The sequence below is a fragment of the Phoca vitulina genome, unplaced genomic scaffold (assembly GCF_004348235.1).
Source record: "Phoca vitulina isolate PV1807 unplaced genomic scaffold, GSC_HSeal_1.0 scaffold7, whole genome shotgun sequence".
Lineage (NCBI taxonomy): Eukaryota > Metazoa > Chordata > Mammalia > Carnivora > Phocidae > Phoca > Phoca vitulina.
The window spans coordinates 10,259,448-10,284,277 of NW_022589710.1; the positions used below are offsets into that span (position 1 = coordinate 10,259,448).

Genomic DNA, 24,830 nt, shown 5'->3' on the forward strand with positions numbered 1-24,830 from the left:
TTTTCCTTAAAATGTTGATTTAATGACACCTTGCCTATCTCAAAAAAAAAAAAACCTCAAACTTTTCCTAGTTTAACACAGATGAGGGGCATAGGGACTTAATTTGTGTATGTGTTTAGCATACAGTGGTTTTCCCAAAAATTTAGCGTTAATTAAGGATCAGGTCATTTGAACCTCTTTATGAACTCTGCATCCCCTCTGGCTTCCTAGAATTTTTGGTGGAGCACATTGACTAGAATGCATCCAGTTCCAAGTAACAGAAAACCCAAGCAAAAAGGACTTAAACTTCCTCTGTAATTGTCTTCAGTTTCTCTTCATGATCAAAAGACAGCTGTAGCACTACCCATCACCAGTCCCTCACAAGACAATGTCCAAAGTCAGGAAAGGGTCAGTCACTATTTTGTGTTCATTTTTGAAAGAAAATACTTGTCGCAGCCCTCCCAGATAGAGAGCCCCCCGCCCCCATGTCTCATTGTCCAGCATTTCATCAAGTGCCCAAGCCTGAGCCACACACTGGATGCAGTGACCGTGACTGGCTTAAACAATCAAGGCTTGTCCCCCCTGGGACTCGGGAAAGGTCCCTGATCCAGGAAGAAGTGCTAGAACAGCTGCTCCATCCCCACCATGACGACTGCAACTCACACTGCCACAGGATCTATAGGAAAGGGGTTCAGAGTCAATCCGAAGAGCTCACAAGGAGGACATTTTCTTCCTTTATCCTTCTTTTCCCTTCTTATTTTACCTACATGAGAAGATGAAGGTTAGCTGAACCTATTTGTGGTCATTGTTTCATAATATATGTAAATCGAACCACTGTGCTGCGTGTTCAAACGCACACAGTGACGTATGTCAATTATTTCTAAATAAAACTGGAAAAAAAAGGAATAGCTGCTCAGGGAACAACCAACAGTGACTGCCACCTGGGAGAATCTGACCCGTTTTCACAACAAAGTCTTTGGATTTCTGAAAACCTACACAACAGGTGAATAAATGACATTTGTCTGGGCTCCTTTAAATATTCCTGATTTTGCCAAACACTAGTTTCTGTATACCTGTGCCACCACTTATATATTTCTTGCTAAAGATGTTCAGGGGACTTCATAAAATGACCTCATCCAGAAACACAGGGTCCATGAGAGACATAAAATAAATCTGAAGTAAAGATGCAACCTCATCCTTCTACCTTTTTTTAGTTCTCCCTACATTCCAGCTTAACCTTGCCCAATACTTCATTGTTTTTTTTAAGAATTTATTTATTTGACAGAGAGAGACAGCAAGAGAGGGAGCACAAGCAGGGGGAGCAGGAGAAGGAGAAGCAGGCTTCCCGCGGAAGAGGGAGCCCAATGCAGGGCTCGATCGTAAGACCCTGGGATCATGACCTGAGCCGAAGGCAGACGCTTAACGACTGAGCCACCCAGGCGCCCCAATACTTCATTTTTAAAAGGACAAGATCAGACCCCCGTGCTTTCTGACCCTCGTCCCACTTCCCCTAAGAATTATCACGGTTATAAGTTTCTTAGTGAAAACGGTAAGTACTTGTCTCCCATAGCAATGGAAATCGAGGTAAGTCCTTTTTTCAGAATGAAGAAAACTTCCCCAACAACTCCCAACAAGAGAGACCTCCCCAGGGATCTCAACTGTCTGCTGTTTCACCATATTCCAAACCTAAGCCAATCACTGGTAAGGGGATGGAATTACAGGACTGAGACTAATAGGAGGACAGGCCCATGACCAATTTTTGCATACTTAGAGATCCCCCCGTGTCTGGCACAGAGTAAGTAGGCGCTCAAAAGAATATTTATTGAGTGAGTGAATAAATCCACCATTTCCCTCATTTCCCAGCCATAAAGTTTTCTTAATTCCCTGAAGAGTTCACTGCTTCCCTTTATATGGCAAATCCCCACCCCCACCCCCCACCAACAAAGTGTAAGGGCTAAGAAATACCCTGTCCTTGACTATTTTAGGTCAAGAAGGGCAGGAATGAGGGGTAAAGAAACTCTGGCTGAACTGAAAACAGCTTGAAAAAAAAAAAATCTGAGATCTCGAATGTCACTCATGCTGACCATCACTGATTTTTCCCGTCCTAGAACACGATACCATGGGTGTTTAAAAGCCTTGGTCTCCCAATTCAGTACACTATCATGAAGAAAAGGGGAATTTGTTTTTTTAAAACTTAACAAATTGACATGTCCTAAATCAATGAAAAGTTTTCTGCATGATTCAATATTAACAGTTAATAAAAATCTATCAATTGGCAGTGGTATAGGAAAAAACCTCTTCTGAGGTTATAAATCACACAGATAGCGATTCAAGCAGGGCCTGTCATTAGTGTATTAGGGGGAAAATCCATAGATGATGCATAGTCATTCACAGAACATCCACAGGTCTTCTGTCCTCAAGCTCGTAACTCACGTTAAGTATCAAATATCATTAAACTTTACCAAATACTGCTCGGCACATAGATTCACAAAAAAACTAAAAACCAATTTGTGGATGCCTGCTACTTAAGACATCCAGCTCACTAACTGCAAAATCTATAGGAAAGTCTGCACAGCATCAAAGCCTTGGTTGATCCTGTGAGCAGTTCTAAATGAAAAACTGTCTCTATTGCAAGTAAATAAAGCACCTAATGCCCCAGTTTCTGCCTCAACGCTGTTTCTCCTGTGGGTTTTGAAAATGACTTTCCTGTAAGCATCAAGGACTATAACTTTTAGATAAAGAAACTTGTTCCTGTTTTAAGTCTATGTCGGGTTCATTCCCCTATAGCCCACAGTTTTCAAAAGCAGAGGGAAAAGTAATCCAGAATTTAAAAAAAAAAAAAAAAAAAGTCCTGTTTCCAGAATGAAGTTCCCTGTCAGCCTGCCTTGGGCCTTAGGTGGAGAAGCAGAGATTAAAGAGTCAGTATTCTTTTTCATGTTTCATCTGCCAGTTTTGTGAATGTAGAAAGAAAACCAGTGGCTACAGCTAAGCACCCAACTGTGGTATTAAGTAGAAAGGTGTGATTCTAGCACACACACACCCCCCTTACTTGCACGCTCTCCACATTAGTGAACTCTGAAATAGTATTTGGGTTCCTGAGAGAAAGCACCCCCTCTCCATTCTCTGAAGGTACCTCACGGAGGGGTGAATGGCGCAGCAGATGCGTCCTCCTATCGCCATGACGATAATGAAGCTCTTTGTTCAGCTGTGTGAATGTGAAGTGTGCAATCTCCGATGATCTCACCATTTCCTATTTATTCTATACTTACCTGAATACACCAAGTATTGCAGCTTTTTAATGCATATGCAAACCACTAAAATGTCCTTTTGTGAGACACTTTGCTAAAAGACCGCTTTTGATATCTGTTCTTCATCTCCTCTTCAAACTGAATTAGACTGCTTCCTTCTTTTTTAAGACACAAGTAACTCACTATTTAGAATCTTTGGCTTTGATTTGGTAGAACAGCCCAACAGGAAGAGACCATGTTCTCTTTTTTCTCCATATTTCTGAAGGCAAACTTGTACTGATTTTGTTTTGATTTACTAACAGAATTATGTTCCTGCCACAGACACAGGCTTCCTTTATGTCCTTTCAATCATCGGTCTATTTCTGGGGACAAAGTTTTCCCAAGGAAAACTGAAATCCCTCTGTTGGTGCCTGTGTGCAGAGCCATGGATGTGTGCTTCAGCGAGAGTTCGTCAGGTTGAGGGCGAGAGGAGTTCTCCTCCACAGGCAGGACATTTCTCGTATGCCTCCCGCTAAACTCAAGGCAAGAGGCCAGCTGACATTTTTCAAAGATATTCAGTAACACCCTGCAGTTTTCTTTTGATTGAACTGTATTGGTCACTCCCTTCACAATTGGGGGTGGGTGGGATTTTGATGCCAATAGCCAAAAATTGTCAGATGAGCAGGACTGGAACAGTTCGACCAGGAGGATTTACGTCTCCTTGCTATATTCTTCTCACAAACGTGGAGTCACCTCTGCCCTCTAAAGAGCACAGCCTGTAACTCAAAGGCACCTTTGGCTTGCACCGCGGGGAGGCGCTGATGACCGCTTCTTGGTTCTCCTCAGAGCAACAGTAGCCAAGAACAATTGGTTACACCCTGGACTTCAGAGTAAAAGAAACAAGTTCTCACGTGCTAGCAGAGGTGCTCAGAATGATACCTGGGACCCTTCGAGATTGTAAGTGAACCTGGGAAACACGTATCCATCCTCCCCATGTCTTCACGATTACCCTGTATAATCTCCGTAAAGGCCATCGAAAGGTTGTGAGAGCCTTATATAAAAACTAATTCCCGGGCGCCTGGGTGGCTCAGTTGGTTAAGCAACTGCCTTCGGCTCAGGTCATGATTCTGGAGTCTCGGGATCGAGTCCCACATCGGGCTCCCTGCTCGGCGGGGAGTCTGCTTCTCCCTCTGACCCTCCCCCTCTCATGCTGTCTCCCATTCTCTCTCTCAGATAAATAAATAAAATCTTAAAAAAAAACAAAAACTAATTCCTGTGGTACAACCTAAACGACATAATTCTAGAGATGTTGTGATGTGACCAGTGAATCCAGTGAGGGGCACACGGGCTGCTCTATCAAAAATTTTGGACACCAAAAAGTAAACTTTGAGATACATCAAAGATGCCAGGTTATGTGTTAAAAGTACTCAGACCGTATCATGGTATAAAGCTAAAAATACGACCCACATATAAATTTTCTTTCTCTCTCTGCTTCCTCTCTTTATAGTTTGAGCACATTGTTATGAACTTAGTCTGCAGCTCATTGGTTTGATGACTATGTATCTCTTTTCAAGGGACAATTAGCTATTTTTTTAGGACTTCCATATCAAGTAACTTACGTCATGCTTTTTTCGGATTTTCCCCACAAAGGGGATTTTAGGAGATTGCCTGACACAAACATTCTCTCATTTTGCTCCATTAGCTAAAGCTAAAACTCACAAATAAAAAACAATAGCCACTGGATTAAAGCGAATTGAAAAAGTTTTTGTGTTTTTTCAAGTTGTCTAATTTATTACAAACTAAAAATCTCTTTCAAACTGGCACCAAGGTGGCTTTTCTTCTTGAGCTGATTAGGACCACATGAGCTCAGGAAAAACTGTCAGAGCCTGCCTCTGGCGCAGCTGGAATAATCCAACTGATTTGCCAGTATGATTTTTTTTTTTTAAAGAAAGAAGCTTCATCCCAAAGTCATAAATTTATATTCTGGAGCCCCAATCAAAAACGATTCCTTGTTCATCTTAAAAGAAGCTAAATTCCATTGTGACTTCTTTTTGTGGCACCTCCTGGAAAACAAAACCAACGGGGGCAGTATTTTGGTCCCTGTTTCCTGCTATAGCTTCTCTCTCACTTCCGGCTTCCCACTGACACATGGAGGTCGCATTCAGAAAACACTAGTCCTCAGGAAAGAGCCAAGACCGGCATCCAGGCCAGAATGCACCTTCACCTCTTCAGAACCGTTTGTCCGGCTGTCCCAGGGATTGGGGGAATGGATTAGGTGAAACTCGTTTTGTGGCATTCCCCACAGCACCCTAAGGCACTCAGGTGGCTGCCTGACTCCCCAAGGAGCCTGAGGGGGCCCCCTTCCTCAGCGGTCCCTCCACAACCACTTCCTCACACAGACCTACCAAGCCTGCCTCTCTGTTAGGTCTCCTCTCTTTGCTAGATGGCCCTTGGCCTGGCTGATGGAGAAGCCTGCATTATTGGGCCCTACTAAATCTGTATTTATTCTCAGGAAACAGAGTCATATTTCCTTAGCTCCAAAAGACGACACCACATTAGTCTTTCGGCGCCTTTCACGGCACACACGTGGAGCTCACCAAGGAGGCAGATGTTTTTGCTAGCTATGCATTTCAGAATTGAGATTTTGTTTCTTTGTTTTTAAATAAGAGAAAGTATTATAAGGAATGGGTCGGGGGCGGGGGGGATCTTTACTGATTCTGCAAACTCTAATTTAACTTTAGAAGTCCTTTCTCACTTTTCCCCTTTCTATGCACTGTATCCTGGGGATAATTTTTTTTTTTTTTTTTAATTTTGCCTACATATGGTCAAAGTGCAGTCCGGAATCCCCAGCCGGTCTGGGCTGATCTGGCCTGCCAGCTCAGTGTTTTCTTCAGGTGAGATTCCAGAAAAAGGGGCCTCTTTGTCTCTTTGCCCTCGTTAAAAATACTAGATCCATCTGCAATTATTCCTTAGTCCAGAGACAACAGCAGATAGAATTATACACCGACCACCAATGGGGGTGCTCTCCGTTTCTCTCTCTGAAAATAGTGGGCAGAATTTCATAACCCGTCCTTCCTCTATTAATAGGTAACCAGGTTGAGAGGATTTGAATAAAAGCACATCTTGTTGCATGCAACAGCGATTTGACAGAAGAGCTGTACGGCAGAGTTAGTATTTTCCTGCTCTCAGCTTCACCACGCAGTTTTGTAGCCTGGGAAGCCATGCATGCAGAATGGCAGAACTTACAATTGCCTACAAAAGGAGAGGACAATGCTACCTTTGGAGCCTCGCCGCCAAGAGAAGTGACAGTTCCGGGCCCTAAAAATACCCTAAACTGCTGAGTAGTTTCAGAACAGAGCTTGCCACTATGTGAAGCACTCATCAAAGCCAATCTTTCTCAAGCAACTGTGAAGACATAATTATTACATTTTACAACCATCCATTGAGTGCATCGTGAGGCAAAGGGAGCATGGGAGACCGGCATCGGGGCTTCTATGTTTAGGGACATGAGATGTGGAGAGGGATTTTGTGATCACTTTTGGAGCCACGAAGAGTGGCTTGGACGTGACAGGATGAGTTTCCACAGCCTTAAAACACGGCTCTTTTCCAAAGTGACTTCCCTTTACCCATCCAAACTCCCCCCCCCCCCCCAAAAAAAATCAAAATGTACTTCATGAAACTATTGTATATGAAGCACTTATTAGCCGTAATTAAATGGACAATATGAATTTACTACGTCTTTAGGACTCTGGCTTGTTCTGGTTTAGAGCAAGATGATTAATGCAAATACATATTACTTGAGATAACCATTTAGCAGCTAATTTAGCCAAATTTATTACAGCAGTTAGAGGTTTTTCATTTTAGCAGACGGAGACAAGGACATGCCAAAAAGTGGGCAACGTGGACGAGTGCACACTGCCCTCTAGTGGCCAACCAGCTGGCGCGCTTTCGGGGGTGTGGAGTCGCTGCGATCCCTAGCCAAGTAGTAACAGCAGGTTTTGCACATTTCCGGCATCATTTTAAACCATTCCTTTCCATAGCACTTTATTTCAAGGGATGATTTACTGCACTTTCCCCTTTTACTAGCTCAGGAGTACCCAGATACAAATCAAATCAATTTCAACTTGGCAAGATTTTGGTTAAAGTTATCATTTTTAACATCTGCATTTTAAAGCTCTCCTTCAGTGGGTATTTAATGGCACCATTCACATTACTGATTGTTTTTACTTGTTCCTTCATTTGGGGCCATATTTCAGAGCCTGTGTGGAGCTGTCACTCTGTTTGGCTCTCACCAAGTCAATTCTGTGCCTCCCTTAGGCCAGGGTTTCTCTCTGACTTGGCCGGGGGATTTATTTTGCTCCCACAGTCAGTAAAGTCTCACCAGAATTTCCCCTGACTGACCAATGTAAATTTCGTTCATACATGGACTATAAATTCTGTTCGACAAAATCAAAAGGAACAGATATATGAGGACTCTGGTTGATACCGCTTGCACTGAGGTGAAATGATCAAAGTCGGGTAAAGCATCTTCGGAACCATTCAAATATCTGGAATCTCAAAGAGATCTACCTCGCAGCTATGAATAAATCACATACAGATTTTCCTTTGTTAGCGTCTGACGTCAAACCCATTGACAATATCCACACCACATTAGGTATTCTGTGAGCCAACAAGATTTGTAGTCCTTTTATTCTTCCGTTCACACCATGGCTGCCCAAAACAGAATAAAGTCTTGCTACAAATGCTAGTAACCCTCGCTCCACTGAATTGTTGATTTTATTTGTCCTACTAATGGCATTCTACATTAAGCTTACAGAAGGGCACCCCTGGCTTAGTGCGGGACCTCCCCTTTCTAAGCGTGCCGTTTTGCCGAGATGATAATCATTTGGTCCTCGTCTTAATATGCGATGCCTTCTGTTTTGTTTTGTTTTGTTTTTACCCCCAGTGCTGAATAAGGGCCAGTGTGTGACGAAGTACTATCGCTGGATGCAGAAGAATGGAGGATATATTTGGATACAATCTAGTGCCACCATAGCTATTAACGCCAAGAACGCAAATGAGAAGAATATCATCTGGGTGAATTATCTTCTTAGGTATATTTTCTAATTCTTTTTCATTTCTGTGTCAGTTATAAAATATGCAGCCCATGGTTAATAGCTGACATGTTTTATTATCTTTTGGCAGTCTCTGGTGTGGAATTATGTGGAAATTCTGCTTTGCCTTCCATGGGACTCAAACAAATATGAAAAGATCAGAGCTATTTTGGAGGGGACGTCCAGGGCAGACTCACAACATTTTCAGTAATTCTTGGTCTGCCAACCTTTGGGCAGCTCTGCAGAAGTTGCTTTGGTTTCCCCCACAAATGTTCAGGCTAGGGGAAAAAAAAAAAAATTACAGACTTCTGCCCACAGATGAAGCATTCAAGAAGCACCTGCTTCTCCCCACCCCATAAACCTACACTCATGCATTCTAGTCCTTGAGAAAATTAAGCAAAAGGGCATGGGGAAGAAGGGGCAGGGTGCATTATATCCCCCCTGTATTCCATCCCTTTGAAAGCTTAAGCATATTACACCGCATTGGATTCCCTGGGCATTCAAGTTTTGGTAAGCTGAGTGAGCTGCTTTGCCAGAATCAGGGCAATATCAGTCTATAAATGAAAGCAATCTTCTTGTGCCTGATGCCATGTGGCCTCAGTCCAGTTGTACTGCTATCTTAATGTGCCCTCAAATTGACATCCGTAAATGAGGACAGGCTCAACAGCTCCCTAAATTCTAGTCCGCAACCCCATTTCTCTCGCCTTCCTCATCTGCTTTCCACCTCGGGAGTCAAACGAGCAAAAAGAAAACCAAGACCGACAGCCAGGGTGGTCTGCTTCTGGGGGCAGAATTTCCAGGAGGTTTTCCACCAATCCTGTCCTGAAGCTATCAGGAGGCTCGAGGCCAGGCTGTCTCCCACCACCGTCATTCCAGTTTTTGGCTTCTCTTGGCCGAAAGCCACCACGCAGCACCCACACGTGGTCTGAATAGGAAAGCTTCCGGTAGGTCTTATGAATGGAAGTTGGTGCCCTTTGGCTGATAATCTAGACAGGGAGTACCTGAATCCCATTTTTCTTTGAGACAGCCAAATGGAGCCGAGACGCTGACAACCATAGCTCATCAGCCCACTGAGCCTTCAGAGTGTGTTCGTGAACGTCGATGATGACTCGAAGGCATGAATGTGCTTGCTACCAATAGCTTATCAATCAGACACTAATGATTATTGCTTTAGAGGGGGCCTTAATGGGCGCCACTTAAAAGAGTCTTCATTTATCTACTTTCTTTTTCCTTTTTTGACCTCTTCTACTCTACATTAATTCTCTCTAAAGGTCCAAGTATGTGTATTTCATGTGGCTTTCTAGGAGGCCTGATTTTCATTAGAACCTTCTCCTGTGTTTGTGATATGCTCAAGATGGGTTCTGATATCAAGGAATCCTTTTTTCCAAGAGGCTTATGGAATGGTGGCTAGGTGCAATGCAGGTTGTAAACACTCACATGCCAGCGAGAAAATAGAATACAGTACTGTGGCACTGACATTCCTTGGCTGGTCAAAAATGGTGTTGTGCCAAGGAAGACCCATTACTATTAGAAATCAGGCATTAGTAACAGGGACACCACAGACTAGAAGATATCTGTGCCCCGTGCTGATGTAACATAGGGTACTGAAGTCATCCATACACTTGCCGCTCCCATTCAGAGAGAGTCCTTCTGGTCTGGATCTTTCTTACTGCTTCATCGGTCTCATGACTTCCTACTCTGCCCCCAAATGCAGGCAATGAGAAGGGTGAAGTAGAGGTCAGTCCATGAAATTTGGGATCAACACCCTTGATCTAGCCTGGGATCAAAGGATACAAGCTCCGAAGTGTCCAGTGATTCTAGTCCATCTAATTCCATAGGGAGAGAACAGAAGCAGTTTGGGTACCAAAGACTAGCTTTCAGGCTGAAGGGCCTCAGTCTCAGACAAGGTAGACCCATCTCAGCTGACCCAAAGACTCACCCTGAGTTCAATAATAAAAGGCTACAAGTTGGGTGACAAATGACTTGTGAAGTCCCGTGGCATCTGGACCAAAGGAGACTAATACAGACAGGCGTCAGCAGAGGAAACTCCACCACGCCCACCATGTATCTGTATCACTTCTCTAGGCTAAAGATCTAGAAGAAAAGGACGTGGCCTTGGCAAAATAGCAACTATTTATGTTAGCAAAAGAGCAACTCGCTGAAGTCTGTTTTTCTCTCCCACATTCCTGTCCTTTGTTCCTCCCTGAGCAATATTTTCATACCACCTCTGCCTCCTCAGAATCCCTCACTTCTGGGCCTACTCAGGCCTCTCCTTCCCTGTCATGAAAGGACTGGCCCTCTACTGCTCTTCTCCCTGTTCCCTCGCGCGTTGGTAGAGTCAGGGACTCCGGAGTGTTCAGAGACGGCGTAAGCGCTCAGGCCACCTTCCCACCATTAGTCTCACCCGATTATCTCGACAAAGCTCTGCTACTGAAGCTAATTCACACTAAGGCGTAAATGCCTGACGATCCATCTTAGTGAGTTAACCCTCCGAGCGACACCGGCCGTTTTAGAGTAGCTACTGAAACGTGGCTCTTTACTATAGGAATTTCACTAGAGAGTAGCAAACGGATCAGTGATCGTCTCTGGTAAGTCTCTGGTTGGCTAGCCATCATGGAAGGTAGAAGAGGCCCTTTTCCGCTTCGAGGCAAGAGGCTTTCCTCGAGTCTCAAGATGACAGGAGCCCACATTGCTCGTACATTGGGCTGGCCTTGAAGTGGCATTTCTAGAAGATAACTAACTCAAACTGACCGGACACAACTCTCTTTTCCAGAAGAGGCCTGTTTCTGAATTAAAAATAGAACAAAAATTAAGCACGTTTGTGCAAATGGGGTTAGATCCATTCTGTTAGGGCCTCGTTCACACTGGGTCTCTCCCCACTGCAATCAGAGCCCCAGCCTAACAAGCCACAGGTGTACACCACATGAGCGCCTGAAAATGTGATTGTAATGGGTGTGTTGACAGTTCAGTAGCCATAATCCACGCATCCCAAGGTGCACCTGTGCATCTGTCAGATCATCAGGCGCCGAGGGCTCGGCACACCGCCCCCACCCCGGGTAGCTGTCGAGCCATCTGAACAGCTGAGAAGCTCCATCAAGGAACCAGGACAAGGGTACGGAGGCAATGGACTCATTAGGAGCCCAAGAGAAGATAGGGCCCACCAGGAGGCCTGGGAAGGCTTAGCTGAGAGTACTTCTCACCCTCGCTTCCCCCCAGGTGTTAGACTGGGAGGGATGTGAAGCAGCACAGTGTTCTGGCCCCCAGGGCTCCCTGGTTATTTAAAAGCCTTTTAGTGGCTTTCCTGTGGCATTTGGGTATTCAGCCCTTGTAGCGGGGTGCAGCTGTATCCCCAGCACGTGAAATCCCAGCTTCTGCAAGAGTCCCATAAGGAGCTGAGAAATGACTTCTCACGGCGTCTTCTAAGCTCTCAACTCCAAAAGTTTGGGGCCAGGAAGTGGGGAGAAGATGGTCAGAAGCAGACCATCGAGAATGGGTGTCTGCCCTCCTGATGAATGCCTCCCTCCCCCCACAGTAATCCCGAGTACAAGGACACACCCATGGATATCGCACAGCTCCCCCACCTGCCGGAGAAGACTTCGGAATCTTCGGAGACGTCCGACTCAGAATCAGACTCTAAAGATACCTCAGGTATTACAGGTATTCCTCCTTCTCCATGTTCTGCGCTCACGGCTTGCCTGTCCGAACATGAGGGGTGGGCGGGGGCCCGAGGGCGGCCGGTGGAGCACAGCGACCCCTCCGTCGGATCCAGAGACATAGGTTGATACACGGACATCAAGTAGATACTGAGTCTCTCTCTGCACACGTGTGTGTGTGCGTTTGTGTACCACCACATACATCTGTGCACACATATATGTGCATATGTGTATACATATTGGTATCTACGTGCATATATAATGTCATGTTTAGGTATATATTTATACATCCCAACGTGTCCATATGTACACAAATATGCGGAGAGAGAGACTGATTGATTCAGCAATCACTCCACGTCAGCCCGGACCTCTTAGCTAGCTTTGGCCTCTTTACCAAGAGCAGTAGGCAGGGCTATCTGCGCTACCTCTACGACAGTCTCTGTCTTTGAGCCCCACGTATTCAAACCTTTACCAAGCTGGGGTTGAGCCTCCAAAGCAGGATACTTAATGGCATTGGTGATGACTCTTTGGAAAGCAGACTTTCTAGTAGTTCTTTGGGGCAAAAGGAAGTTAATTTAAAATTTTACTTTTCCTCCAATCCTCAACCCCCACTCCCACAGACACACTTAGAGCCGGCAAGCACAGAACTCACAGTATCTTACAGCTGCAAAGAATCCTAAGCCTCTTCTAACCCAACCTCTTCTACGGAAATGAAGTAGTTCCATGATTTGCCCAAGGTTCTAGTCCAGACTGCCATCCAAAAGCATCACGGCAGAGCCATAAACTCAGCATCATCCCTAAATCTTCTGAGTTGTGTTACTGGGAAAATCTATTCTCCGTCTAACGTGCCAGATGGCTAGGGGTTCCCCCCACCACCACCTTCCATCCGTAGGGCACCTGCTCTCCAGGCTTGTAAGCCCATATCCCTCGACAAACCTTCAGGGAAGCGGAAGGAGGTGCAAAGCACAGAAGATCTTGACTGTTTTCCTATCCTAAACTGAATTCATATGAAAGTTCTTTACTAGGGCAGGAGTTCTAAAATAGACCGGCTCTGCTCCTTACTTATGTATCACATAGCAGGGAACAAAAAAGACAACAATTCCACGACCTGCCCCATGGAGCCTATATTCTAGTTGGGGGGAAGAGATCAAAGTAAATAAAAATAAGCACCATCTGATTCTCTGCATGGCTAAGCACGATAGAGAAAAATACCTTTAGGAATTAGGAGTGTGGTTTTCAATAATGAACAAATATTCACCAACGGAGGGTGCAGCCCTCTGTAGAAAGTCGCCTTGCATACCATCATTTTTCTATGTCACTAACCTCTTATTCCAGATTATTGACTCTGAGGCCCTGAATATTTTTGCAGGACTTCTCAAATGTTAATATGCCAAACGATCACCTGGGGATCTTGTTCAAATACAGAATCTGATTTAGCAGGCCTGGGTGAAAAGCGGGGATTGTGCATTTGTAACAAGCATCCAGGTGATGCCAAAGCTGCTGGTCTGCGGACCACACTTGCAGTAACGGCCCAGCTAATAGAGGGCCTAGAGACAGAGAGAGCGAGCCCAGGCTTTAGGTGACTAAGGTGGGGGAGCAGCTCAGGTGGGCCAACGCACCTCCGCAGCCCTGCCCCGTCCACCCCACCCTCCCCAATCCCCAGCAGGTGCGACGTGGGTCCTGCCCTGCTAATGTGGTGTCTTTTGTGTCTCCTGTCCCCGCCGCCACCTCCGGCCACTGGCCCCACGCAGAGGACAACGAGAATTCCAAGTCCGATGAGAAGGGTAATCAGTCCGAGAACAGCGAAGACCCGGACCCCGACCGGAAGAAGTCGGGCAACGCGTGCGACAACGACATGAACTGCAACGAGGACGGCCACAGCTCCAGCAACCCGGACAGCCGCGACAGCGACGACAGCTTCGAGCACTCGGACTTTGAGAACCCCAAGGCGGGCGAGGACGGCTTCGGCGCGCTGGGCCCCATGCAGATCAAGGTGGAGCGCTACGTGGAGAGCGAGTCGGACCTGCGGCTGCAGAACTGCGAGTCGCTCACGTCCGACAGCGCCAAGGACTCGGACAGCGCGGGCGAGGCGGGCGCGCAGGCCTCCAGCAAGCACCAGAAGCGCAAGAAGAGGCGGAAACGGCAGAAGGGCGGCAGCGCCAGCCGCCGGCGCCTGTCCAGCGCGTCGAGCCCTGGCGGCCTGGACGCGGGCCTCGTGGAGCCCCCGCGGCTGCTGTCGTCCCCCAACAGTGCCTCGGTGCTCAAGATCAAGACGGAGATCTCGGAACCCATCAACTTCGACAACGACAGCAGCATCTGGAACTACCCGCCCAACCGGGAGATCTCCAGGAACGAGTCTCCCTACAGCATGACCAAGCCCCCCAGCTCCGAGCACTTCCCGTCCCCGCAGGGCGGCGGGGGCGGCGGGGGGCTGCACGTGGCCATCCCCGACTCGGTCCTCACCCCGCCGGGCGCCGACGGCGCCGCCGCCCGCAAGACTCAGTTCGGCGCCTCGGCCAACGCCGCCTTGGCCCCCGTCGCCTCCGACCCGCTCTCGCCCCCGCTCTCGGCGTCCCCGCGGGACAAGCACCCCGGCGGCGGCGGCGGCGGCGGGAGCGGCGGGGGTGGGGGCGGCGGCGGCGGCAGCGGCCCCAGCGCGTCCAACTCCTTGCTGTACACTGGGGACCTGGAGGCGCTGCAGAGGTTGCAGGCGGGCAACGTCGTGCTCCCGCTGGTGCACAGGGTGACGGGGACCCTGGCCGCCACCAGCACGGCCGCGCAGAGGGTCTACACCACCGGCACCATCCGCTACGCGCCCGCAGAGGTGACCCTGGCCATGCAGGGCAACCTGCTGCCCAACGCGCACGCTGTTAACTTCGTGGACGTTAACAGCCCCGGCTTCGGCCTCGACCCCAAGACGCCCATGGAGATGCTCTACCACCACGTGCACCGGCTCAACATGTCAGGACCCTTCGGCGGCGCCGTGAGCGCCGCCAGCCTGACGCAGATGCCCGCCGGCAACGTGTTCACCACGGCCGAGGGACTCTTCTCCACGCTGCCCTTCCCCGTCTACAGCAACGGCATCCACGCGGCACAGACTCTGGAGCGCAAGGAGGACTGAGGCGCCGCCCAGCGCGGGCCAGGGCTCCGCCCGGAGGCATCGTCGGCGTTTTCGTTTAGACCTTTTAATTCTAGCACTTTGAATTCGAGCAGGTCAGCGTCCTCTCTCAACACGACGGCCCCCGTCCCACCCCCCTCTTTCTTTAACTTGACTTATTCTTTCCTGTAAAGATATGTTTATTTTTTGCCTTCAGAGAGTCAGATGACCAGTTGCCTGCCATTTTGTCTTCTAAGATGTGTGTTGGGTTGTTTTGCTTTCCTTTGCATCTTTATTAAGATGTCTTTAATGTGTATATGCCTCTGCCATAGAATACTCAGTCTTGTGGTCAAGAGATTTCTCAAGTGACAACCATTGGGTTTCTTCATCAAGATCTTGATATGATCAAGATTGAAAGAGACAAGCAGAAACAATGTGCCCTGTTTGACTAAGTCAAATGAAATGGGGTGGTTTTTTTTGTTTTGGTTCCTAATTCCTTTAAAAAAAAAAAAATAGGGGGATAGTATTTTAGAATTTTATGCAGAATTTAATTCTTTTTATGGTTAAGATTTTAAGATTTTCTTACTTGCACATAAAAATAATTTGGGTTCTTAAACTTAATTTCTGGCCTGTGACTAGAATGTTTAAAAAAAAAAGTTGGACTAAATGTTAATTACTGAAACATTAACTTAATTTCTAAAACCATGGTGCTATCATTTATTAATCTGTAATGTCTTCATACAAAATGCAGCTCCTGGGCTGGGTTTTGGAAAAAATGTGTTCTGTCCTGGTCTGGAGTCCGCTGCTGCAGTCCCCTTGGTTAGTTAAGACAAAGCCCTCATTAACGTTTGCTGCAGGACTTAAAATTTTTTACCTCCCAACTAACAAACATAGCCTCACATTAAATTTAATGGGTCAGTAAAGCCCTTTTTAAAGGGGCTTTTGGAAAAACTCAATCAAACTGATTTGAGGAGCAGTTTAGATACATACTGCCTTTTGTTGAGCTGGATTTTTTTTCCTTTTCTCAGTCTAACTGAGGCTAATTTTTGCAACTTCAGTAACACTTCAGAGTAAAAGAAGGAAAAGATATTTAACATGTTTTTGATTTTTTTTTTTTTTTCATTTCTTGCTAAAAAAAGGAAGGTTGTATTTTGGGGGACTGATTTGATTTGATGGCATTTTCTTTTCCCCTTTGGTTCTCTTATTTCTAGGTCGAAACCAGTACGGTTTAAAACTAAAGAATGGGTTAATAAGCTTCAAACAGATAACTGCAACTGAAAAACCGCACATTAAGTAAAAAAAGAAAAAAAAAGAAAAAAAAAGAAAAAAACGAAAAAGAAAAAAAATCTCCTATTTTGTCTTTGTTGCCAGAAATCAGTGTAGTGTCAAACACTCCAAATGACTGTCAAGTATAAATTCTTCTTCCACTCCATCTTTGGCAGCTGTTTTTAAGGCATCTAATAACAGATGTGAGAACTGTAATGTGTGCAATGTGTACGTGTCCTTGGCTGTCAGTCCCATTGCAGTTTCAATGTGTGTTACTATATGCAGTATATACTAAGCTAATGTAGTTGTTTTGTCCTTTGTCTTCTCTGTGCTCTCTCTCTAGTCCGGAGTGGTCCAGTCCCATTCCTGCAGTCCTAGTGAATCAGTGATTCTTGGGGGTTAGTGAGTTTTGTGTGGTGGCCTTCCTCTGTAATGTCCACCCTATGCTGCTTCTACTGTCTGTGAATCCTCCGTTCCACTTTTTAAAACTGCTGTTGCTTTGCTGGTGTATATTCTCCCAACCTTTCCTTTCTTTCCCCCCCCCTCCTAGTCTCCCCTTTTCCCTCCCTATCTCTCCTCCCCCCGCCCTTTCCCCTTCTCCAAAATCTTCTTCATTCTCAGAGATAAAAAGACTCTTAACTAGCTCAAGGTTAATGGAGCCATTTTTTCCCACAGTGGAGTTCTGGGTATGACTTTTTCTTCTGGAGTGCAACACAAAGCACTGAAGAATAATGCTCAGATATATTAAATAAATTGACACCATATAGCCTCAGTTGTTAACATTCCCAGAGTCCCTTGTGCTCTACCTATATAAGCAGTGGGTGCTTTTCTTTGGTTCCCTTCCAGGTTGGCTATGGAGCAATATATAAAGCAATTACCAGTGAGACAGAAAATTATTTCAAAGGTCAACCAACATTTTTTAAAAACAAAAGGGGAGGGGATAATGGAATATAGAATTGTCATATATATTTGTTTATGTGTGCAATGCTAATATAGTAATTCGGCTGTCCTTTGAATATCACTGTGTTGAGTGGTTTCCTCTAGGACCTTTGATTCTGTGAGTTGGGCCCACATCACTGTGGAATAATAACTAAAAGAAGTGAAATGCCACAAATTTTAATAGTGAGCTTACTTGAAGGATATAAGTAGGTTTACAAGGTGAAGAAGGCCAGTCATGATATTTAAAGATTACTTTTGGAAGCTCTACTCTAGCTATCGAACAATCAAAGGAATGCACCTATCAGCTACAAAGAACAGCTAGACAGCTGTTTTGTTTTGTTTTGTTTTTCTTTTATAAATGTTTCTGTGTTGTGTCAAAATGATTTCTGGTGATTTAAACTAACAGATAATCACAGCTGCTGTCTAAATCCATAGTGTTTAAAATTACAAAATGAAAAAAAAACACTTCATTACCTGTGAAGACTGTGTCTGTGTTTTTAACTATTTCTTGTACAAATATATGAAAACTTTTATGAGGAGACTGGTGCCAAGTAGCTGAATAATGGGGAAAGGGATATTCTGTTCGTAAAAATCTTAGCAGTGTTACCAACTCTACAGTATATATAAAAAAAAAAAAAAATTAAAACGTTACAAAGCGACAGCTATGGTATATTTGTTTTGTGTGAAGCTAACCGGACCTAACTTCCTGAGTGCCTGGCTTATTTTGAAACATTTTTTTTCATTGACCATTGATAATGCTGCAAATCAGAAATGTACATACTTCATTTACAACAGGGTTCTTTTTATACTTTTGTAGATTCTCATACATGTCACATACATGGTTGTCTTTATGTAACTTAATTTTTTCATCCGCAGGTGCCATTTTCATAATAAACTTCTCTTGGATTTGTTACTATCTGGCATCATTTCTTTTACATGTAACCATCCTAACTAATGAATGCTGGTAGTATTTGTTTAAGCAGGTACCTTGGTCATTACTCTTGATTTTTTTAAAAAAAAGCTAAAAAAAAAAAAGATACATCCGTATTTTTTGCTAGTTTTGGAAAAAAAAAAATGCATAGCTCGTGTCGTGATGAGGCTGACAAGGCACAGATTAAGATGCTAATCCAAATACTACACCAAACTTGCAACCATCCTAAATTTTCAGCTACCCCAACTCATTGTCATACTGAGCATTATTATGCACATTATCAAAGCTGAACAATGGGCCTGCACGTTAACCACTATGGGAAGTGTGCATTTTTTCTTGATTAATGCACAGTACGTGATGACAGTTTTCATACATTAATCATTGAAAATGCACTCGATATTTTCATTTATTACAATCTATAACGTATAACCAACCGTTCCATTGCTTCTATCTTCTCTTTACACTAAACATGTATTTTCTTTCTCCAGACGGAGTAAGTCCTGGTTGTGCTGTGCTCTTGGTTAGGTGAGCGCGCAGCATGCAGCCGGTCACGTTTGAAGGCAGGTCAGCTGGCTAACAAAAAAAGAAAGAAAACTTCGGCTTGCTCTCTCTCAGAGAAGGATACAGATGGGTCACATGTTCATTCTGTGCTCTCCAGAAAATGAAGAGAGAGGAACAGGTTGAGCTGAAGCAAAAGGCAAACACTTTTGTCCCAGAGCCACCAACTGTAGTAAATGTCATTCCCTAGTTTACGTCTTCAGTGACATTTGCCAATTTGAGGGTGCTTTTTACTAACGGAGGCTTGCGTCAGACCAGCAGATGCGGAAATGTGGTTATGGTTGTGGGGCCCTAGATTTCTCTACAGTGCCCTCTAAAGGTCCTTGAAATAAACACTTGAAAACTGGAAATAGGGAGAAGGTAATTAAGAACACCGGGTTGGGTTCTCCCAACACTTATCCAAAATTGCTCTTTCTCTTTCGCTCTGGAGAGTCAGAAGAATAGAGTAAGTCAAAACATTGCTGAAGCTGGAAACTCGATCCCGAACAGAGTGCTGAAGCCAGCCTCCCCAAGGCATTCGGTCTAGTAGGCGCTGCTGACGCTGGCCCTTAGTGGTGGCCTCCAGAACCTTCCATAGGGGAGGGTCTGCAGAGGCAGAGGGGCAATTATAGGAGCATGGCACTAGGGCTGACCCTCTGTCGGCTGACGGCAATGTCAGTTGGCCTTAACACTTTATTCCTGGACACAGGGCTGCAGCCCTGTGACCTCGAGGTGGCGGCGATGAGAGTTGAAGAGCACCAGCTGGCCAGGGGTGGATGCAATGAAATCGGCACAGCATCTGGAGCTTCTGCAGTAGAAGTAGTGGAAATCCTGGATTCTTACCCAAGCTCAAGCCTCCCTTAGTATCAGCAAGTGCCCTGTCCTTTATTTGTACCCATCAATGCTAAAATACATCACTAATGAAATAAAAAAACCTCTTGGGGCCCAAAAGAGAGCAAGCGAGCTCTGGGCTCAGACCCACGGACAGTCAGGAAGCCCTGTCACCACCCCGGGCACGGGGCCGGAAGCCAAGCCAGGGCCCGGAGCTCCCAGAGGCACAGGACCTCTCCCTTGCCAGGCTGGCAGCCAGGCAATGTGTCGAGGCTCCAGAGTGCAGGTCATGGACAGAACAGGCATCCGCGGCCAGCTCTCTGTGCCCTGCCTCTTTGCTTTCCCAGCCCATGCTGAGACTCGTTTATTTGGCAATAAAGAACAAGAAAAAAAAAATCTCAAAAAAGGCAGCAGGTGGGACAAGAGGGAAGCTATGCATCGGTTGAGCATAAAGAAACTGATTTTAGTCCTTGTGGACCGGAATTCTGACCCCTCTTGGCCTACTCCTAGACAAAGCCTATTTATACTGAGCACATTCAAAACAATTTGAAGTCAACCTGGCCTATGCACTACATCGAAGGTAAGAGATAATGTATACTGTCAAGCCTAGAAAATAGTCTGTTCAGGCTAGGAAGAGGATTATCCAGGTTCAAAAAGTAGAAAGAGTGGAGGACTTAGGAGAGAAAGAAAAATAACCTTTGCCAATACTTCATATCATGTAGTGACAAAAGGCAAACCCTGTTCTTGAGAATAATTCCCAAAGAATGACAACAACTAGCAGGCTTACGAGACAACTCTGGTGGCTAAGGTAAGTGATCAACCTTCGCTGCTCCTGCTTTCCTAAGAAATCATTATAAAGAAGGGGGCACTGACCTGGTAAACCCCCCACAAGCAGAAATGATGGTGTTCACCTTCATGCCCCCCCCCTTGTGTCTAGCTCAGTGATTCACCAATAGTCTTTGCTCAGAGGACATGTAAAAAGAAGGAGAAGGAGAAGAAGGAGAGAGAGAGAGAGAAGAGAGAAAAAGAAAAAGGAAGGAAGAAAAGACAAGGAAGAAAGGGATGAAGAGAAAGGAGAGAAAAGGAAAGGAAAGGAGGGGAGGGGAGGGGAAGGGAAGGAGGGAAGGAGGGAGGGGGAGGGAGGGAGGGAGAGAAGGAGGGAGGGAGGGAAGGAGGGAGGGAGGGAAGGAGGGATGGAGGGAGGGGAGGGGGAAAAAGAGGAAGGAAGGAAGGAAGGAAAAAGAGAGAAAGAAAGAGAAAGAAAGAAAAAGAAAGAGAAAGAAAGAAAGAAAGAAAGAAAAAGAAAGAAGAAAGAAAGAAAGAAAGAAAAAGGGAGAAAGAAAGAAGGAAGAAAAAATGAAACACGACTTGTCAAGAGGCAGAGATTCCACTAGAAATGTCCATGTGGTAATGGCAGGATAGCTTGAGTTTCTATCAAGGAAGGAATAGCAAAATGGACAAAGCAACAAGTTTGTTCATTCCTGCCTCCTGGGGAGTCCATACGGCTGGCATAGAGTTGGCCATCAATAAATGTTGCCTGGGGGATGTGTGTACGTGTCCATAGCACAATCTATTCTATATACAGCAATAAATTAGGCAAATCAAATAGAGAGGGGAATTAGAAGAAAGAGCCCAAGCAGTTGCTAACTTAGTAAGCCTTGACATCATATGCCCTGGACAGCTAAGTAAATGGATCTTAGATCCTCAAGTAGGTACTATTTAATAACAAATCCTCCTGACATGATGAGCTGTAAACTCAGGCATCATCCAGAGGATCTTAGCAACTCTCATGTAGAAATCACGTCTCCTTAATTCTAGTGGTGAGGGTCTTTCTAGCCTACTAGCAGACAGTTGTAACACTTAGAGGATGCTGAGCTGAAATCTTACCTCTGGAGTTCAGTGGAGCCCTCTGCTATCTGAGTGGCCTTCAAATATGTGAAGGTGGGCATCAGTGTTCGGTAACTCTCTAGGCTGCCACCTGTTCTTCCAGCTCTTCGTCCAGTGGCTCTGTGGCAGATGCCTTCACTAGCGTGGCACTCGCATCTGGGCATACCAGAATTTGTCAGGGCCCCTGTACTGCTTTCCTAGGGCTGCCTTCTTACCACAAACTGAGTGCCTGGAAACAAATCTATTCTCTCACAGCTCTGGAGGATAGAAGCCTGACTTCAAGGTGCCAGCATGGTTGGTTCCTTCTGGCAGGCTCTGAGGGAGAATCTATTCCTAGCTTCTAGCAGTGACCAGCAATCCTTGGCACCCCGACTTGTAGATTCATCACTCTGATCTCTGTGTCTGTCATCACAGGGCCATCTGCCCTCTCTGTGTCTCTATGTCTTCAAATGGCATTCTCCCCAGTGTGCCTCTCCTCTTCAATAAGGATACCAGTTGTTGGATTATGGGCCCACCCTACTCCAGTATGACTGCACCTTCACTAATTTCATCCACATACTTTATTATGAGAAGGAAATGTAATTAGTACTGAGGTACAACTTTAACTTTTTCGAGGATTTAATTCAACCTGTAAGAGGTCTTATTAAAATATGGCACTTGGGGCCAATCATAGATCTCCAGGTGTAATCTGGTACCAACCCAGGATAGAAGTCCCATTACATCTCTTGCTCATGACTCTGAGCTCTTTTTTGAGGGTGGGGGGGGGTGTAAATTTTTTTTAAGTAATCTCTACACCCAACATAGGGCTTGATGTCACAACCCCAAGATCGAGAGTTGTATGCTCTACCGACTGAGCCAGTCAGGCGCCCCAGGACTCTGGGCTCTTAATTAAAACAGCCTGAGAGGTCAGTCACTTCTTAGCAGCCAGATCAAATTGTTATCTCATTTTGAGCCTCTCTAGTCAACCAGAATAACTCGGGTTTTTCACAAACGTTTGTTAAGGTAAGTCTCCCACCTCCTGTATGTGTATGACCCTCACGTAATGCTGGCATGAGCTTAGGTGGAAAGCAGTTTGAGGAGAGAAGTTCACTAGTTCAGTAGGCACGGAAGGTGAGCAAGAGCCTGTCCCTGTGAAAACACATCTCTCGTTCTCATTGTACTTTACATGCTCTCTGAGACCACTTCACCCAGCCCTGCTGGAGAGGTGAGCCTGGCCCCCCGGGGTCTCTGAAAGCTTCCTGGCACACAATACATCCACAACAAAGAGTCCCTGTGAGCTGAGGCAGGGAAAAACCAACCATGAGAAGGAAATGGGCAAAACTGGACAAACTACCATATCAGCCCTTCTATGGGGGCAGAATGGGGTTAGGGATGCCAAGACTCCCGATAAGTATGAGTAAAATCATCCACTCATAATTCAAGAAGGAATCATGAGGCCAAACTCATCAACTCTCTGAAAATGACTGGGCCTCCTTTTGTCTCCCTTTGTCCCCTTGTATGGATCAAAATCAAAGAGATTAGTGTAAGATTGTCCTATACTTTTCTGGAGATAAAGCACAGTTGTTTTCATTTTTCTGTTCGTCTCTCCCTATTTGGTATCATGAGATCCACCAATAGGAGCGACTCAGATAACATTCCTATGTTGAATTTTTCTAGAAAAGTAAAATTAGTTTCAGTTTTTTAAATTTATGCAAACTATTAAAGCTACTTTAAAAAAAAAAAAAAAAGAAGCAGAGGGTAAGGAGGTGGCTCTTCCTTGTACTGAAGGAGTTTTCAGATTTATAGCGGAAGTGTCAGAAACAGGATGTAATATCCATGTGACCCCCCCACACCTCCCCCAAACAAAACCATTATACCCTTGATGAATTATTGACTTTAGAGTTTTATCTGTGCCATGAATAATCACAAACTTGGGAGTCTCAGGGCACAGTTCATAAACAAATAATTATATCACAATGATAATTTTTCAGGAATTACAACATCAATCATGGCCATGTTATTATCAAGTACATTTTCTGGTTGCCTCTATTTATCAAACCCTCCTCCCTCTCCACCCTTCCACACCACACAAGCAAAACTCATCACCAGATTGCCTCTTATTTACACATCACTCAAAGCAGGACATAGCAGGCATACACAAAATGGGCCAAGCCGGTGTTTATGAGAGATGAGTTTTCATTAAGAAAGTTTAAATTAAATGCATTGAGAAAGATGGAGGGGGGAGAGAATTAATTATTCCAGACTCCCCCAAAGAAGTGTCTCGGAAGAGATCTTATTCAGGAGATAAAAACAGACACAAGGTTTATTCTATTATTCCATTTCGGGCAATACTAATAAAGAAAAAGGAGTTCATCTCTGAAAGCCGAGGAAAGAGCAGCAGTACAACAGCGTGTCCTCTCTTTTAAATGATGGCCGCCCGTGTGTAGACAGCTCGGGCCGTCCTCCAGCTTCCTCCCTCCGGTGGGAGAGGTGAGCGAGGTGGGTGCAGAACTTGGAAAGGGCGTCCATACCTTGCCTGAGTCTGTATACACATCAGGGCTCCGGCTGCTCAGGATGTTTGAGTCTGATCTAAAGCACTCCACGAGAAGGTAGACTCTACCAGACTCTACCAGAAGGTTAACATTTCCAAACACAGTAACAGTACAAAAAGCATCTCCAACTACTTTACTTTGTTGTTTAACATCACTGAAGGTCATAGGCCCACTTCTTGGATAACCCGTTCATCTCACGATTCAAAAGAAAAACCAATGATTAGCGAAGCAACAGAGGAAGTACCCTCTCAAGATAAAAGTTGTACATAATACAGGGTTATGTACAAATCCATAATACAGTGGGGCTTGCCATTAACTCCTCGTGCAAGAGAACTTTCTCACCAGTCTCTGTTCCTAACTGGCAAGCAAAACAAGAAATCCCCAGTAGGGAGATTCTCCCCAGTAGGGAGATACCAACCCAAGCCTCTGAGACGTCCAAGTCCCCCGGTAACATTGCACTCTTGAGGACAGCCCTTGGGTATGTTTGGCCTGATCTTAGATCAGATTCTCCTCTTCTTGACATCAAAATGTGTCTAAGAAAAGGTAGTGCTGGTGCCCAGCAGTGAGCACCATGAACTGGGGTAGGCTACACTGTCGGCATAGTTGAACTGGATCCAGTCTGATCAGCCCCAAACCCCACCATCCAGGCGACCGGCTAAGCACCTCAAGGCTTCAAGGACCCTGGACCATTTCATCTATAACTCAACTGCCCTCTCTACTGCTCTCGTTTTAAAATCTGCCAGTCTCTTGAATGTACCTGGACTATTGTTAAGTCACTCTGCCTCGAGACCTTGACAAACAAACTCATTAAAAGGAGAGGAAGTGGAATCGAAAAGCAACAGACACAACTCTGAGTCCA

The 24,830-nt window shown here is 45.4% G+C and overlaps 1 protein-coding gene across 6 annotated transcripts in view; it reads left to right on the forward strand.

Annotated features, from left to right (window-relative positions):
• Positions 1 to 18,195, forward strand: part of NPAS3 (neuronal PAS domain protein 3) — an 839,936-nt gene extending 821,741 nt beyond the window's left edge. For 5 of the 6 annotated variants that reach the window (XM_032404924.1, XM_032404925.1, XM_032404926.1 and 2 more), the window contains 3 exons: positions 8,152 to 8,299; positions 11,832 to 11,956; positions 13,704 to 18,194. In XM_032404924.1, the coding sequence (XP_032260815.1) occupies positions 8,152 to 8,299; positions 11,832 to 11,956; positions 13,704 to 15,073 (1,643 nt within the window). In that variant the 3' untranslated portion in view covers positions 15,074 to 18,194. Of the gene's footprint in view, positions 1 to 8,151; positions 8,300 to 11,831; positions 11,957 to 13,703 lie in introns of all 6 variants that reach the window. The other variant, XM_032404923.1, reaches the window with a different exon arrangement.
• Positions 18,196 to 24,830: the final 6,635 nt, after the last annotated feature.